Source organism: Ananas comosus, linkage group 18 (assembly GCF_001540865.1).
Source record: "Ananas comosus cultivar F153 linkage group 18, ASM154086v1, whole genome shotgun sequence".
Taxonomy (NCBI): Eukaryota; Viridiplantae; Streptophyta; class Magnoliopsida; order Poales; family Bromeliaceae; genus Ananas; species Ananas comosus.
Genome location: NC_033638.1, coordinates 9,965,918 through 9,984,785, shown reverse-complemented (window position 1 = coordinate 9,984,785; position 18,868 = coordinate 9,965,918). Strand labels below are relative to the sequence as shown.

At 37.9% G+C, this 18,868-nt stretch overlaps 1 protein-coding gene across 2 annotated transcripts; it reads right to left on the bottom strand.

The window, feature by feature from the left end:
* LOC109724105 (two-component response regulator-like PRR37) lies at window positions 156-11,091 on the bottom strand. Of its 2 annotated transcripts, none has more exons than XM_020252790.1 (11): window positions 10,784-11,091; window positions 10,570-10,681; window positions 10,281-10,440; window positions 9,714-10,193; window positions 4,624-4,785; window positions 4,390-4,523; window positions 4,088-4,249; window positions 2,818-3,001; window positions 1,982-2,414; window positions 1,059-1,896; window positions 156-601 (listed from the first exon to the last, which is right to left on the bottom strand). In XM_020252790.1, the coding sequence occupies exons 4-11, from the start codon at window positions 10,066-10,068 to the stop codon at window positions 494-496; spliced, it is 2,376 nt and encodes a 791-aa protein (XP_020108379.1). In that variant the 5' UTR covers window positions 10,069-10,193; window positions 10,281-10,440; window positions 10,570-10,681; window positions 10,784-11,091; the 3' UTR covers window positions 156-493. The 2 variants fall into 2 exon arrangements, with proteins under 2 accessions (XP_020108379.1, XP_020108378.1); XM_020252789.1 differs by having other exon boundaries at window positions 10,615-10,681.

The window sequence follows — 18,868 nt, the reverse complement described above, 5'->3', positions numbered from 1 at the left end:
GAATACAGTTGTCGGTGAGTCAGATTGGCATCTAAAGTGGACATTTGAGTGGCGATAAGCTGATTCAGTAGCTATTCGCCACCTTAGGAAAACCAACTTATCATCTGCATCTAGGGAGGTAAAATATAATCCACTGGCTTTTAGAAACAAACATCTGATAGATCAAATAATTAGCTAACTGATAAGCTACTGTGATACAAGATAACAGTAACAGAAGAACTGAAGAACACAAACCATTACAAACAGCATCAACCCGTGTACATTTACTAGTACAGCTGATTGCAACCCTTTGGAGGGTGAGGAAATATCCATAGGGGAGTCATCAAGAAGTCATAATACACACTTTTAAGTGGGTCTATTATTTAGTATTCTCACGAGTTCAATCCTAGGTGCTATTCATGAATGAGCTGCTCTAAGCAGCAGAATCCATTGCCTGCTTATGATTGGTACTTTTTGCAAGCATATATAGCAATTCTGGAAATTAAAGATTGCGTCATCTTTCCGCTTTCAGGCCCATTTGTTCAAGTGCAGTTTGGCGTACGAATTGCCCACGAACACGTGGCCGCTGCTCGGCCAGCCTCTTCCTGCTCTGATAGCGCACCTGAAAACAAAAAAAGCATAAAAAAAGAAACCAGTCCCTTTCGAATCTCCAAACTAGTATGCAACACTAAAGTAAAGCAACAACAAAAAAGAAATAAAAGGAATTAGAATTTGGCAGGTGCTGAACTATCTGATCTGACTTCAGAGCTTCTATATCTTGTGCAAGTTGTCCAACTTACCAACTACAATGCAGAAGAATCAGACTAAATCTGTTATTTTTCAAAATTTATATTTCTAATTTTGTTTCCTCATTTTTTTTTTTTTAAACTAACAAATTGCATATCTACAAGCATATGGGTAAATTAAACCGGGAAGTGGTGGATTAAGCTTTATTTTTGCAAAACTAAAACACAATTAGTTGATGTTTGTAATCCTTTACTTGTTTTTTTTTTTTTTTTGAGAAATATCCTTTACTTGTTGCTGATAAAAAAAAGAAGATGAAACTGATAACAGGATACCTTTTTCCCAAAATTCCTCTCTTTCCTTTTCTGCCTGAACTTGTTCAACGCAGCCTCTCTCTGTGCAAGCCAATTCTGGTACACACCGCTTCCACTTCCACTCCCACTCCCATTGGCCCCACCACCCCCCCCACATTTATCTGCAGCTCCATTAGCACTCTCTATGTTCATTCCTTCTCCACCATTTGCGGCAGTGTTGCTCGCATTTTGCCCGTTGCTCCCATGATTACTTCCCGAGTTGCTCCCGTTTAAGCTATAATTCGCAGCATGACCTTCCACTAAGCCACCAGTGAACACATTTGACGTACCACACTGGGTGCCTGATGCTGCTATGTTCTTAAGGGACAAGTCATTATCCAGTGGCTGCTGCTGCTGCTGCTGCTGCATACTGTGAACATGGTGGTGATGGTGGTGGTAATGGTGATGGTGATGTCGAACCTGCACCTGATTCTGTACTTCCCTTTGTTGTCCTCCCACCGCACCACCTGCCATCGCCTCATCAGCTTTGTCTTGGACAACATGAGGAGAAGCCGAGGCTCGGAACTGCATGGGGTGGACGGCAGAGGTATATTGAATACCAACCTTGACTGCGGATGGTAATGATATTTTTTCCTTGTATGTAGCCGCTGATGGCTTAGTGACTACATTCTTGGTGGAGGAGCCCATATCATTATTGTTACTGCTACCATTGGACCGTTGCTTAATTGGAGCGGCATTTGAATTGGATATCATGTTGTATGTTGACTCAGTCTTCACGGCCTCTGAGCTGTTATCGAGTGGCGAACAGCTTCCTCCATAACCAGTCAGGGCTTGATTCGAAGCAGCAGACATGTGGTACCTTGCAACGAGTGTAACAAACAATAAGAGAGCAAGTTCTTGTTGATATAATAGGATAGAGAGGACACTGATATTATTTTTGGCACCTTGTAAATGCTGATAGATCTGATCGTCGTAGAACGTTGCGATCGTCCGTGTTTGGAGATATGCCATCTCCAACCGATCTTAGCCTCCTTAGACTCAAGTCAAGGGAGGGTAATTCAAAAAAGCCATCGGTGCTTTTGCCTTTTCCATCTATGGTCTTAGAGAAGCCATTTGGGACATATTTGGCTGCCTGTTGAACTTCCGTGTTATTGGCCATCACACCTATCAGATCAGCTGCTTGAGCTCTTGGTTCGTCGGAAGTGTTGCTGCCATCAAGTCCGATCACTCCCTCACTCTTTTGGCCACTCTCAGGAGGCATTTTCTCAAAGATTGCACCTGTTGGCTTGGAATTAACCTGCTCTGTTTGGTATAACTCATAATCTGTAGCTGAGTTTCCAGGCATTCCGATTTCTAAGTCCTTTCCCATGAAGTCATCTGCAAAATAGATGACGAATTCAGCTAAAAATGATAGGATGGTGCAGAAAGAAGCTTCTTTTTTTTTTTTCCTGTTTGGATTTGTTACAAATTTATTCCCTTATGTTCGACATTGATTTCAACTCGTTAGGTAAATGCAAAGTGCTACATAGGAACCTAGAACAAGAAAGCTTGATTCAACATGGATAGATTTTCTCTGTTATGGTTGAAACTTTGAAAACACAACTAAAATCAAGGTCAAACATTGGGAACAAAATTGAACGGGCCAAACATTCAGGCATAATTGTTAAATAAAGAGCAAAAAAATCAAGGACTAAATTTAGATTTTCGTAAAATTCAAGGACCAAATTTGTAATTAAACTCCCTTTATCTTTATCTTTTTCTTCTTCTCTAGATATCTTACCAGCAAAGTCTTTCTGTCGTCGGCAACTTTTGTTACTAGTCAGAGGCAGCTGTTTGTTACAGAATATTTCAGGTCTTGGGTGAATCACTTGTGCACAAGTGCTATCAGGTGGATCTGCCAACTGATCTGATGGAGACATAGGTTGGGGACTGTCAACATCCACAGCACGTTTTGTCCAGGAACTCTGCATGTTAAAGGATCAGGATGTAATGACTTCAATGAAACATGCAATGCCACAGTTTATGTTTTCTCTCAGTAGAACTTGGGATCATCATGTCTCCCTCATTGAAGTAGATGAGTTTCATGAAAACAGATCTTGTTGGTTTGCAGGTAAGATTGCATATTAAATCTATCTATGATAGTCCCAGTAAAAATGCCTAACTCGCTACTTGGGCTTGAAGCTTTGCTCTTCTTTGTTGCCATTGCAGCATCTTGAGCACCCACAACAGAAATGTATAACACGTCAAGACTAGAATGACATGTTTACTGGTAGATGTGAGACTCATCCTCCTTAAGCGCGTGCCTTGCAACTAGGCTTCTGGAGCCCTAGCACGCACCTTGTGCCTTTCAAAATTTAATGACATCAACTAACTACTCTGGGTTCTTCTTGAATTAGGACTATAAGCCCAATGAGCCCTTAGTTAGATCTTAGATGCCAAACTCTTTCCACTATCTTGGCAATACATTTATGATACATGATCTGACTTATGAAGCTTACCTTAGTAATATACAAGAAATTCATACTTGTGATGGTTGTATGTGTCAAAGAAAATTTCAAATGAACTGTAGGTATGTTAAAACGACAAAGCTCCACCAGCTGGAAAAACAATCCATGTACATCAACAAAGGTCTAAAGTGTCGCTGTAGGCACATCCCCGCCCTTTATTTAGATGTTGGGGCAACGCAAGCCTGGCTCCCAGCTCCAAAGGGTAGCAATAATTTCAAATATCATGTACTTCAAAGAATTAGACCTTGAAACTTATAAATCAGGTTTATGATCATAGAAGTAAGAGAAGCACAATAAAGGCTATGCTGCTATTTTCAAGCCCTGAGTTCTAACAATATACTTTTGCAAATTCACCAGCATGTATTACACAGCATAAGATCCCTTTAAGTCTTGTTCGAGAGACCATATTTGATAACAAATATCAGTTAAACATCACCAAATTCTACTGAAAAATGAAGTGATTAATTAGTATTCCCTACGCTTCTTTAAGTAAAACTTCTCAGAAAAGTGTCATGAAAAATAATTACTTACTGCAGTGCATACCTGAGTTCCACTTCCGTTATCACTTCCATCCCTTGCATTCAAACCAATGCTCCCATTATCATCGTCATCATTGCTGTCGCTATTATTATCAGACTCTTCAGCACTCTTTGAATTGGCACATTTCTGCGTTTGAATTCCACTTTCACTTCCACTACCGCTGGACTGAAACATAAAAATAAGCTATTCCATTCATAACAAAGTCAAATATATTCCACACAAGTAAGCAACAAAGTAAAACAACAAATTTAAAATTAGCAACAAAGTAAACCACCAAATTGAAGAGTAGATCCATAGCAACTTACACTATGACACCTCCTCCAAACGTGCTGCCAAAGGTTTTTAAGCTCATTCTTACGGATAGGTTTCACTAAAAAGTCAACTGCACCTTTTGATAAACATTTAAACACTGTACCCATAGAATCACTTGATGACATCACTGCACACAAAGCTCATCAGGTGTAGCAGTTAAAAGTATCAAAATTGAAAAACTCAATAGAACAATTTTTCAAAATATAAATTTGTGGAAGGGTACTCACTAATCACTGGAATATTCTTGCAAGTCTTGTGGCTCATGATTTTGCTTAGAAGACCAAGCCCAGATAAAGAAGGCATGACCACCTCGGTCAAGACAAGGTCAATATGCTTTGTCAAATCCTCCAAGATTTTCCATGCTTGTAAGCCATTTGTAGCAGTAGTAACTGAAAAAGTAATAAAGTAATATAGAAAGGAATGTGAATATCTAGAAGAGTAATGAAAGATATGCTAGACTGAAAGTAAGCCATTTGTGGCTTTACAACTCTCAGCAACAGACTCCCCTGGTAAAGCATTTGGCAAAAGGAAATGTCTAGTGCTTCTAGTATAACAGATATCAGGAAGAGATTTTAGAGAATCCATTGAAGAGATTTCAATATAATACTTCTTCTGAAAGCATAGCCATGGCAACACTTCATCCAATTAGAAATTACCCCAAAAATTTGCAGGCTAAGGAATATATTGTAACACCCCCTAACACTCCCTATTGGATTGAGAAAGGACTATATCTTCTTGTACATAAAGACGAGAACTCTAGAATAAGTAACTTGGATTTAAGTATTTTGCTAGTATTAGGCCCAACATATTGCTAATACTAGTAAGCTAGGCCAATTTGTTACATACATAACTGACCATTGCCCCAGTATATAAATAGGTGAAACAAACAACCGGCCTTTGAGCCTAACCTAAATTAAGTCACAAAAGATTAAGATGACCAAACCATCAACATTCGAAGTAATGAAGCCAAAATAGTTAGGTGATCCTACCCATAGTTACTACAACTAATTACAATAACTATGCTACCAAAAGCTGAAAAAGGAAGAAAGTTTTGTAATGTCATTCCTTGTGTCACGCTCCGGATCCGACTACTTGGATCCGAACCATAGCAACCGGCCGCAAATTAGAAGGAAGAATCTCCAAAAACAGAAGGCTTTAAGTAGATCCAAAGCGACATTCTCAATTAAAGACTAAATAAAATAATTTACTAATTAAAATGAAGTTGGGCAATAACTACTAAAGTCTAATTGTAGTGCATAAATAAATAAACTAAGTGTCCGAGTGAAGAAAAATAATTCTATTCAATCTAGCTGAATCAAAATAAACTAAGCGTCCGAGTGAGTCAAGTCTATCTAGCAAGTCCTCGTCCGTCGATTATCTCACATGCCTCGACTCCGGTAGCTGAAACGGTAGATAACAAAAGGAAGCGCAATGCTTAACAAGTAATCTACTTTCAATAAAATAAATAATAATTTTAAATTCAAACTGTAACAGTTATAAGTTGGAGCGCCTCCACTCCGTTGCTCTAACTACGAGAGCTACAATTACGAATCGTTCCTCTTTGAAAACCGCGTACAGAATAAATTACTTTCCTCCAAGATATCTGACCGCAACAGTTGTTTACAAAATAAATTAGCCTCTAAAAACCAAAAATGCTATTTACAGATTGGTCCTTGACTGCTCAATTAAGCCATTAATAGTTTGCAGAATTCGATGCACCCGGTCTAACACTGCGGCGTGTACCAGCGGCTTTTCCGGTCTAATATCACATACAGTATAGTGAATAATAAATAATTGCATCTAAGAAATTATTATGATAGATTAAATCCAAGGTATATTAATTCATGAAAAATTTCATTATAGTCCACTATGGATCGGGTCTCGCCAGATCTAAGCAAGTTTATCTTTTTACTCCTTTTCTCATTTTCTTCGGTCATATCTCCTCTCAAACCCACTTGGAACTAGGGGTGACAATCCAGCTCGCCATTCGCGAGCCAGCTCGTGTTCGGCTCAAAATAAGCTCGAGATCGACTAGCTCGTTTAGTAAACGAGCTGAACACGAGCTAAATTTTTCAACTCGTATAATAAACGAAGCGAACACGAGCTGGGGTCAGCTCGTTTGTGTTCGGCTCAATAACAGCTCGAATACATATATTTTATATTTATATAATTTATAATTATATAAATAAATAATTAATTATATAATATAATATAAATTTTTATTATTTAATTTTTAGTTCAACCTAAATATAAAGCCCAAATCAATTATAAAAATGCCCATGTATATGTAAAGTTTCAACTATTAGATCAAAGCTTGATGGGTACAATCTTATAAATTTATTTTCTATATAATATTTCTAATCCTTTTAACTTATTGTTGGTGAGTCAGCGCGTGTTCGGCTCGTATTCAGCTCATTAATAAACGAGCTAAATTTTTCGGCTTGATACTTTAACGAGCCAACTCGTGTTCACGAGGCGATCCCAGCTCGCTCGTGTTCAGCTCGTTGACACCTCTACTTGGTACTATCATGTTCGCCGCCCAAATGAAATCTGCCTAGTGTATGATAGGTGGCCGACGGCCTCTATGGCAACGACGACACTAGCCGTGGGTGCGGCGGGGAGATGGAAAAAAGAAAATAGGAAAAAAATGAGATAAAGAAGGAGAGAAATTTAATGGAAACTTACCTCTCCCGTTATCTTGTCTCGCGATTGCCGGATTCGTTCCTAATCGCCGTTGATCTTTCACATGCATGCGGAGAAGTCGACCACAATCCCTAGCCGTACAACATCCCCATACACATATTTGTAGGTAAAAAAAAGGGGTTAATCCTAATCTTAGTCTAATTAAAATTGGAGTTTAATTAACTTAAATCTAATCGAATCGGCTTAATTCAATGGCTCAAATAAATTGGAACTTATATTACTGGGTTCGTCTCAATACCCCAATCACACCTGCATATTATAATTTTAATTTAAATTAATTGTATACGAGTATTACACCCGAATTGTCAATATTCCCTTGCTAAGTGGTTTGTCACGAACATAATATTTTTTCGTGATTTTCCCTTTGCAATCACCCAAACTACAAAGAAGATTATTGTTGGATGTTTTGCTGGGACCTTCTAGAAGCATCTCTATGGGTATCGAGACTGTGGACACAGATATCGAAGGGTCAAGAGTCCCTTAGACTTTTTAGGAGAGTAATAAGTGTAGTCTCTTGGGAGTTCGTAGCTTCCCTCTTTGGCTTGTAGTTTTGCGCCACTTAGCGCTTTTCTTTTGTTAGCTTGGGTGGTGAGTGGTCTATATATAATTGTGGCCTCCACCCCCGCTCCTCAGAAATTCAATTGTAACATCTTTCTACTCTCTAATACAGTACAACATTCCTCAAACTCTCTCTCTTGTACTTTGTCTTTGGACGAGTAGATCCAGGCTAGCGAGCAGAGAGGCAGGCTTGCTCACTTCATGGAGGAAGGCGAGTGCCGCACAAGTTTGACAAGTGATTACGGTTAAGTCTGTGATAAGTTGGTTCAAAAGAAAAACTGCAATACAAAAATAACAACATTTGTGTACTCGTAGGATTTCAACGAAGATAATAGGATTAATACATCAGCTCAAGAAAGGAACAAGGAGATGGCAAAGATAGCATAAAGGGGTTAATGTTGTATAATCTAGAATTTTTATAACAAAGGTATGAACATACATAGTGCATTTTGAAATGGATAAATGAACTTTAAAATTTTGTTTCTACAACCTAAAATTTCATTACTTTTGATTTCAGAAAATTTCAGGGTGTGTTTAGCAAACCCCCAATAAAAAGTAATAAGTTAAATTACTCTGTTTTCTAAAAAACTTCTTTATCTTTTTAGTTGGCCCGTTTGGAAGGTCCAATAAAGTAAAAAAATTACTCCATAATATAGATCTTATAGGGTAATTTTGGGGTAAAAAAAGACTTCTTGGACTTCTTTAAAAAATACTCTACTAATCCGTCACTTCCCCCACCTCTCACTCCTCCGTTCCTTTTCGTTCTTCTGGCTCTTTTTCTCCCCTCCTCACTCTCCCTCTACTCCCACCGATGACGATGACAACAATGGTGCCGACGACGACGCCACCAATGCCGCCGCTACCAAAGACACCGACTGTGCGCCCCTCCACCACTATATCCTCCTTGACCCCACTGCTGACACCCACAAGCTCTCCCACTCCGTCGACTGCGCCTCTCCACCTCCCCTATGCCCTCCGCCACAACTGCTGTCTCCCATAGGCGTCGCTTCGAGATGGGACACCAGTAGGTTCTTTGTATTGGGTTTTTGAGACGAAAAGTGGTGATGAAGGTGGGAAAGATGAAGAGGTATTGAGTTTGAATAGGAAAGAGAAGGTGGTGGTGGTGGGTTTGGGCAAGGAAAAGGTGATGGTGGTAGGGCTGGGTCTAAGCAAAGAAAATATGGTAGTGATGGTGGTGATGGTGGGCTTTTTTTTATTATAGTATTTTTTTTTCAAAATTTGAGCCAAACACTAAAAAAAGGGGTAAAAAATTATGAATTATTAAGATTTTGGTACCAATCTATTACAATAAAATATAAAACTCTGTTTTTAATTTCTATGGTTGCCAAACAGCCCCTCAGTGTTAGAATTCAACCGTTTCGGTTGAAAGGCTAAAGAATATTTAATCAAGTAATAGAATATTCATTTAGGCAACAGAATATTCCAACAGAAATGTTATAGATAATTTACCACTGGGTAGAAAAACCAAAACTTTAAATTTTTCATGCAGGCACTTCTAAAACTTTGAAAGGTTAGCTAGCAATATCAAAACTTTTAAAGTTCAGGCACCTGCTTAAATTGTGCTGTAGTTCAGGCAAGGTCTTAACAATTCTACCAACAACATATCCGCTCGTGAGATCAAAAGCTCACTCAATGATGTTGCTGGTTGTCAGGAAGAATACTAGTCATCTAAAACCATTAAGTAGAATAGATCCTTTCAAGATAGGAAATTTGGTCCCTATAAACCTTGAAGAATTTTTTTAACACATGTTTTTATCTGTTGCTGTACTAAAATACCTCAAATTGTGAAAGTTATGTTTGCGACTTCTGAAACAGTAGCACACGATATATTGCACCAACTCTGCAAATGGTCATGAAAAGCTCTGAAAGATAAATATTGCTTCCCAATGGTAGTAGACTTGGGAAAAGATTGTGGTAACACACAATATATTAGATGATTTGCATACTTGGTTTAAGCACTGCACTAAGTAAATGAAGTGCGACAAAAGCTGATTCAATATTTTAAAAGTAAAGATGATAGAGTTTGTCTATGTACCTTCATAGCCACAGTTACGGAGCAAGGCACTGACCACATGGCGGGTAGAATCATCATTCTCCACAAGTAAAACCTTGAGCGTTCTGACAGGAAGAAACCTCTCCCACTGTATGATTGGGCCTTTCTGCTGCTTCTGCGAATCACCCTCTTGTGCTAGGAATGCAGAATCTCTAGCATGATCGTATTGCATATCTTCCACCTCATTAATCCTTGACTCATCTTCTTCAGAGAGCCCATGGCCCTCCCTGACGACACCATTCCTAACTTCCTTCGGTTCATTTAGGACATGGCGGTTTAGTTCCGCCAGCCCTTTGTGGACAACCCCCTCCGTACTCACTAGATGGGAACTTCCCATACACTGGACTTGAAGAGACTGGAAATGGTGCTAACCGTGAGTGGAGATGATTTCTCCTTCGCACAGACCCTGGACATAATCGTTCGTCTTCAGGAACAGCTTAATTATCTTCAAACTACTCCAAGCTGCTTTCCAGGTCACAGAGACAAGAACGTATTAGTTGTTATATCAGATAAAAGAAGCCACATAATCAATGCCCTAGAATCACTTACATAAATGATGAAGTTAATTGCCCACAAAACCTCTGAAACGCCAAGACAATGTGATCTATGGCAAGCTCAATGGCCTTGGAAAGGATTCCTTTCACTGTTCTTTAATTGAAAGGGGGGTACGATGTATGAGAAACCCTAATTGCTCTCGAAATTTAGCCTCCTACGGATCAATAAGAACAAAAGTTAATCAAATATCCTTGCAACTAGATCAAGGATCACTCAGAGAGCGAAGAGATTTCAACGAAAAGAACATGAGCAAGGGTTTCTACAAATCGGACGAGCCAAAAACCTGGGAAAAAAAAAAGTTTGCATCAGCAAAGGACAAACACAAAACCTCTGGTTCTCCGAGAAGATCGCCGATTCAAGGTTCGAAACGGGAGATCGCAACGCAGATTGAGCTTCTGCGAGAAAGAATCGAATCGATAGCTGAGAATGGATTCGACAAACCACAAATCCGCGAGTTCGCAAAACGAATCTAAACAGGCTAGAGGAAGAATCGATACCGCTCGTCCTGGTCGAAAATGGCGCGCTCCGATCGATCGCCGAACCCGGCGGGCCGAAGCGAGAACCGCCGGAGATCCGCTTCGGTTCCGATTCCTCGACCAAAGAGGAGACGAACACCCAAAACAACGAACCAGAGCACAAGGAGAGGATTAGGGTTTCGCTTTCTCCGAGCTCGATCCGCAGTAGGCTTTTGTATCACGTGGGAGAAGAGGAATGGCGCGGCGGGGAGGAGGAGGGGTGAAGAGCTCCGAGGACCATAGCTGCTACTAAGGAGGGGGGAGGGGTGGGACGCTGAGAGAGAGGATAAAGAAAAAGATATCCGCGGGGAAGATATATTACTATTAGGGGTCCGTCTCCGGGTGACGTGGCACAAATGGAGGTGGGTAACGGCCCAAGTGCGTCCGACGTGGCACGGGAGATGGACAAAATCAAAAGCCGAGACCTCACGATCCCGCCCCGCATCGCGCTGATCCTCCCAGATCGGAACTCGCTGCCACGTGGCGCAATTTTACTGCTCACGTTAAAAGAAGAGGGAGTGGGAGACTGGGAGAGTGCGCCGGGGAGAGGTGGGTGGGCCCGAGATCCTCGCCCGCCCTACCTGTCGTTTTCGTCGGGGCGCGGGGCCCACCGACTCGCGCGCTATAAAAAATCATAACGCAGGGGTTAACGCCGTTTATTATCCACCTGCAGCTTGTGCATTTCTGGTAACGGCCACAAAGGGAGGTTCCGGTAAAAATGGAAAAAAAACTAAATCAGCCAAAAACTCCCCCAATAATGGGCCAATTTGCATAATAAATTCATAAATTTTCAGTTTTTACAAAACTATATTATTATTTTGAATTTTGCATTTTTGTCCGAATTTTTAGAAAACTAACCAAATTATTCTTTCTTTCTTTTTTTTTTCTCTCCGATCCTCTTCCATTATTTCTGCAGTCTTTCTCGACGGCAATAGGACGACCCACCTTCTCTTCCTCCACTTCTTTTTTTTTCACATTTTTTTTTTCTCTCCGACTTTCTTCCATCGCCTCCACAGTTTTCTGTGATAGTGACAATGGCGCCGCCTCTTCTTTCAATGCCGATGCCGAAGGAAAAGGATTCAAAGGCAGTGCGGATAAGAGCGGAACTAACGGAGGTGATAAAGCTGTGGCCGAGATAGTGCTCGCTGTTGCTCGTGAGGCTACAAATAAAAACGTTCCCATGCTTTTCCAAAGAGCGCTTCCGGCGAGGGTGATAGCTACGATAGAGAGCGAGGAAGAGGTTGTGAGAATAAAAAAAAAAAAATTAGAGAGAAACAAATAAGAATAATAAAAAATAAAATAAAATAATATTTTTTAAAAAAATCAAAAATCATATAAGAAGTAAGAAAATGATAATTATACTGTTAAAATAAAGTTATGTTATTTTTTAAAAAATTGCACTATTTTATATAAAAGTTGAACTCTTCAAAATAAAAATTACACTCTTTGAGATGAGAGTTACACTCTTTAGGCGAAACTTGCACTCTTTGAGTGAAATTTACATCATTTTTTATTTTTTTCCTCTTCTTCCTCTTCCTTTCCTTCCATTTTCTCATACTTTTTATATGTCTATCCTTGGTCGGCAACGCGTAGTGGAGGCGGAGGAGAGCGCGACGACACCAGAGAAGAGGGTGACAGAGGCAGAGGCGACGGTGGCGGCGACGGCGGCGGCTCACCTCGCCTCCATCCTGTAGGTGGTGCGCGACCGCGGGTGAGGACCCCCGCCTCGCCTTCGTCCCCATTGATGTCACCACCTTGCCTCTACTCTCCACCGCGCCCTCACGCGTTAATGGGGGCGGAGGCAAGGCAGGGGGTGCGCAGGTGCGGGTAAGAAACACCGGTGGGATGCGTGTCGTGCTCTTGCCCGTGCACTCCTCGCTACGGAAAGGCAAGGCAGGAAATCCTTACCTACGCCCACCGCCGAGGCGCACCTCTTGTAGGGCGAAGGCATGGCGGGCCGCCGCCACCTTTGCCTTCGCCGCCTTGTTCTTCGACGTCATCTGCCTCCACCACATGTGTCGTCAGTCTTGGATGGGTGTTTGAAAAGTACAAAAAATCGGAGAGACACTACAACAAAAACGGTCTATAGCGACACTTTTAAATGTCGGTACATGTCAAAAAAAATGCTGCTGGCTAAATTACCTACACTTTTAGAAAGTGTTGCTATATGTGGGGTCGCTAGATATATAGTGACAGTTAAAGAGTGTCGATATAAGCCAAAAAAAGTGCTGCTAATTTGCTAACGCTTATTGAAGCATTTAGCAACCGCCGGAACTCTATCTCGTTGGCTGCAGTGGCGAAGGATGAGGAAAGGGAAGGGCTCTTCGTCTAGAATTTCAGTGGATTGAGTAAGGAGAGAAGGGGAGATGGTAATTGATTTTTTTTTTCTTTTCTGTTTGTAATCGGGCCGAATAGGCTGGGTGGGGCGGGTTGAATAGAGTAACCTTTTATTTTTTGTTAGATTGGGCTTTTTATTTAGACATTAGTAGATTTTTTTTTAAGTTTTGGCATAAATGGGACACTTACACAAAAGTGTCCCAAACATGTGTCGCTATAACCTAATTATGTTGTAGTGAGAAAGGAGGAAGAGTAAGAGGGGAAAAAAAAGAGAAACGATATAAATTTTACTCAAAAAGTGCAACTTTTGTCTAAAAAGTATAACTCTCATATCAAAAGTATAATTATTGTCTCAAAAAGTGTAACTTTCGTATAAAACGGTACAACTTTTTTAAAAATAATTTTAATTTATTTTAACAATATAATTTTATTTTCTTTTTTTAATAATTTTTTATTTTTTTTATAGGAAATTTTTTTATTTTTTATTATTCTAATTTTTTTTCTCTTAATAATTTTTTTAGGGAAAACTTCAAATACCCCATTGTGGTTTCACATTTTCTCACTTTAGTACCATGTGGTTTAAAGTATATCAAGTTAGTACTATGTGGTTTCGCACTTTCTTACTTTAGTACCCTGTGGTTTCAAGCGTATCAAGTTAGTACTCGATGGTTTTATTTTTATATCAAGTTAGTACCTTATGGTTTCAATTTTCTCTTTTTATTATCCATTTCGGGGTATATAATTTAACGAAATATTAAACCACAGGGTACTAAAGTGAGAAAGTGTGAAACCACAAGGTACTAACTTGATACACTTGAAACCATAGGGTACTAAAGTAAGAAAGTGCGAAACCACGGGGGTATTTTAAGTTTTCCCTTTTTTTTTTTGTCACTTTGTCACGGCTTCTCCTTCGCCCTCTGTTGCAGCCATCAAAAGCGCTCTTTGGAGAAGTGTGGGCACGTTTTCGTTCTCACCCTCATGAGCAACAACGAGCACTATCTCGGCCACGACTTCATCGCTTTCGTTCGTTCCGCTCTAATTCACACTCGCTTTAAATCCTTCTTCTCCGATGTCGGCATCAAAAGAGGAGGTGGCGTCGCCGTCGTTATCGTGGCAGATGATCGCAGAGGCGATGGAGGAAAGTCGGAGAGACAAAAAAAAAGAAAGTAAAAAAAAAAAAAGAAGTGCAGGAAGAGAAGGCGGACCGCCTTGTTGTTGACAAAAAAGGCTGCGGAGGCAGTAGAGAAGGGTTGGAGAGAAAAAAAAAACATAAAAAAAAAGAGAGAAAAGAAAATAATAGTATTTTGGTCAGTTTTTGGAAAATTCAGATTGAATTTGCAAAACTCAAAATAGTGGCCTAATTTTACAAAAGCTAAAAATTTTTGAATTTTTTATGCAGATTGGCCCCAATAATGCTTCGCTAAGGGCGTGTTTGTTTGGATGGAAGTGGGGTGGAAGTGGAGAGGAGAGAAGTCGTTTTCGGCATAACTGATCACTTCCATTATTTGGTTCGTCTTAAAAAAGGTACAGTCTAAACTCGAGTTAATTTCAAATGGCGTAATTGACTTTACTTCTTCGTGGACCGAAGTCAATTACGGTGAAGAGAGGTGAAAAAAAAATATACTAGATAAAGATAATTATATTTAAATATATTTAATTATATTACTAATTACACTTTTATTCAGTTAGCATATTTAAGATATGATAAAAATTGATTAGTTAATTTTTAATATNTTATATAAAAATATAATTATATTATTTTTATTTATTAAAATATTTATTATTTATATATAAATTATAGTTTTATATTATACACTTCCTACCAAACAAACCATAAAACTAATGGAACTTCACTTCTATAACTACGAAACAAACAACGGGAAAGAAATAGTTTTTTTCGAACTCCACTTCAACCCAAAGCTCAGTTTCGATAAGGGCGTGTTTGGTTACTCGAAAGTCGGTGAAGTGGAAAAAATCACTTTTATAAAAGTCACTTTTATAAAAGTGACTTTTCAGTTCGATTGTTTGGTTGCTATAAAGTAAAAAATTAAAACTACAATTTTATATATTTTGATTATTAAATTATATATAAAGAGGTAAAAATATAAACAAACGACTTATACTTGCAATTTAAATTAAAAATTTAAGACATAAATTTAATTTACAATTTGAATTAAAAATTTAAGTTATAACTTATAAGTGAAATTAAATTTTAAAATAAAAGTTCAACACAAAAATTAGAAAATTTATTCAAATTTGAATTTATAATTTGAATCATATATTAATTTACTCTTTGATCTTAAATTCTCAATTCAAATATGAATTCACAATTTAAATTAATATTTAAATTTAAATTAAAATATGAATTTAAATCACAATTCGAATCGAACATTTGAATTCATAATTTGAATTCAAATTCAGACTAAAACTCATTATTGAAGTTAAATGTAAATAACAAATTTAAATTTGAATTTTAACTTGAAATTTTAAATTTTAAATTTAAATTTCAGTAAATAATTTGAATTTATACTTAGAACAATTTGAATTCAGATTTCAAATTGAAGTTCTTAACTAAAAATAATTTGATTAAAGTTTAAAACTTAAAATTTAAATTTAAATTCTAGAATTCAACTTTAAATAAAAATAAAAATAAAATTTTAAATTTAAATATAAAGTCAGAAATCTAAAATTTTATGTTGAATTTTAATTGATAAATAAAATTCAAAATGTGATCATAATTTTAATTCAAATTTAAAGTGAAATTAAACTTTAAAAATAAATTTAAATATTAAAGTTAAGACCAAATATAACCTCGATCTTAGCTAAGCTCTCCACTTTCGGTGGCTTCCGAATTTTTTGAACCAAAGTCAAAAAAGTAAGATTTAGTTATAACTCACTTTATGAGCCCACTTTCGTAAAGTAACTTTTATATTCACTTTTGTAAATCAAATAACCGATAAGACGTCACTTTCTAAAAGTATCACTTTCGATACTGCACTTTCGACGAATCAAACATGCCCTAAAACAAACATGCCCTAAGTAGCCTCAGTCTGTCCCCATGCGGCACTTTTTTATTATGTATTCCTGAAACGTAGCTTTTGTTCTTGTCATTGCCAAGCAGCATTTTCCCCGGCAGCAGGGTCTGCACATCCTTGCAGAATCTTGGAGCAATCAAATTCTAAGACAATCTAAATGGAAGGATACAACCAACAATTGCGAATATGGCCAAATCAGATCTCATTGTAATTAGGAAAAGCTTCAAAGACCTCCCGTGGTTTCGCACTTTTTCATTTTAGTATCCTATGGTTTAAATTGTATCAAGTTAGTACTCTGTGGGTTCGCACTTTCTCACTTTAGTATCTTGTGGTTTAAAGTGTATCAAGTTAGTACTCTGTGATTTTATTTTTGTATCAAGTTAGTACCTTGTGGTTTTATTTTTTTATCAAGTTAGTACCCTGTGGTTTTATTTTTCTCTTAATAAAATATTAAACCACATGGTACTAAATGGAGAAAGTGCGAAACCATAGGTTACTAACTTGATACACTTTAAACCATAGGGTACTAAAGTTAGAAAGTGCGAAACCATAGGGTACTAACTTGATACACTTTAAACTATAGGATACTAAAGTGAGAAAGAATGAAACCCCAAGAGAGGTTTTTGAAGTTTTTCCTTGTAATTATAATCCTAGTCAACGCATATTCCAAGCATAAAACCCGTGCAAACACATGCCCTCGCCTGACTATTCTCAGTTGGCGAAGCCTACCTGACTGTTCTCATATATCAAATAAGAAGAAAAAAAAAAAAAAAAGTGCCCCACCATCCATCAAAATTGCCTTCTTTATTCTTTGCTTCTCAACTTCTGGTTTTGAAACCTCCAGAACTAAAGAAAGAAAAATTCTCTAAAGTATCATCCCACATGTCGTCGTAAAATTATTCTGCTTCTCCGTCGAGCTAAAGTAGACAATGCAATCTCGGTGTCATCCTTCGAGGCTTTAGATTCTCAGAAAATCTCTACTCTTGGCGTCCCATTCGCACAATCTCTTCTTTCTTAGATTCCAATTACTCTAATCCTTCTTATTTTTTCTCAAAGAATTAATTTAGGCTAATCATGGATTAGTAATGCAGATAGAAAATGATTGAACTAAAAGAACGAAAAACCTCGGCTAATTCAGTTTGAGGAGTAATAAATAAATATCCAAAGAAATTCATGTTGTGACTAAATTAACCAACAGAAACCTCTATGTTTTATATTTCACAGAACATGTGCATCCTAGAAACCATCGGTGGATTTGCGGATTAAATCACATAAAACACTTGGTTCAAATAGCAGGAAGAAGATCACCTTTTCAGCTATTAACATAATGGGAAAAGGAATAAGAATAGGAAAGCACCATGTGGGACAACAAATTATAAGGCTTATCACCTATAAGAGGCCAAGCTTATATACATGCCTGACACCCAGCTGCGTTTGGTTTGAGAACTAAATTGTAAAAGATAATTTTTATTGTTCTCGAGAACAGGAAATGTTCTAGGATAAGCCGGAACAAGTTCTAAATTACGTTTGGATATTTTTTGTTTGTTCTAGAGGATATCCCAGTTTGGATGTTTATGTTGAAATAAGGTATTGGATTGATAAAAATTAAATAAAATAACAATTATGCCCTTGAATATAATAATAAAATACAATTCAATATATATGAATAGAAATATAATTAATATATAATAGTATAATTTTGAATATAACAGTAAAAATATACTTCCAATTTTATATTTGAAACCAATTAAAATTAAATATAAATATATAATTTTAAATATAGAAGAGCAAATTATTTCACAAATTTGATATGTTTACAAACCACCTTAGAAACATTAATTTAGTAGCATAAAATTTGAGCCTTAATTTGATTTATTTGAAATTAATTAAAATAAAGTATAAAGAAAATAAAAGGGCATAATAGGAAAAAAAGAGCTAAATTTTTTTGTTCCGATTTGTTCTCCATGTAAGGGAGAACTAGGCTTAGAACAAAGAGGATGTCCCATTTTGTCTCGTGTTTGGGTGGATAAAGGGGGATATCCCGTCTTGTTCTGGAATATCCCTCCAATCAAACACAGCCTTAAATAATATGCTTGTCCAAAAGAAACCTTTCCTTTTCTAACGATCATTACTACATGTGTTAACCAAAACAAGCATCTAAGCCAACAAACTGAATCACTGGCAAAAAGTAATCAATCCTAAGATTGGAAAGGGAGCAAAAGCTAGATGTGTCACTCCCTAAATGACATGCCTTAACCTAACTATATTTCGAGTTGGGACAGGATAATGCCCATGAGGGGTGATATGGTGGGCTACTGCAGGAGGGCACGAGATTCCATTGTCGGCGTGTCTCCCTGCTTTAGCCTGTTCTTTACTGGTTGTGGCCAAGAAGAAGTTCTTTATATGAGTGTTCAGCTGTGCATCTTCTTTTGCTATGTGTGGCTTCCGGGGGCCTTCTTTCCATCGTCTGGCTTTATTTTCCCGGCTTTTAACTTTGGACCATCGCCTGGGGCCGATCGAGAGAACCAGTTGATCCTCCTTTTTTTTTCTCTCTTTGCCTTTAGGATTCTATTCTTTCCCTCCCATGCCTTTCAAAATTTTCCCTGGGCATCTCACTTCTGGTCTATGGGGACTAGGGTTTTCGCGCGAAGCTTAGCACCTTTAACATCTCAACCGAGAATAGATCCATTAAACA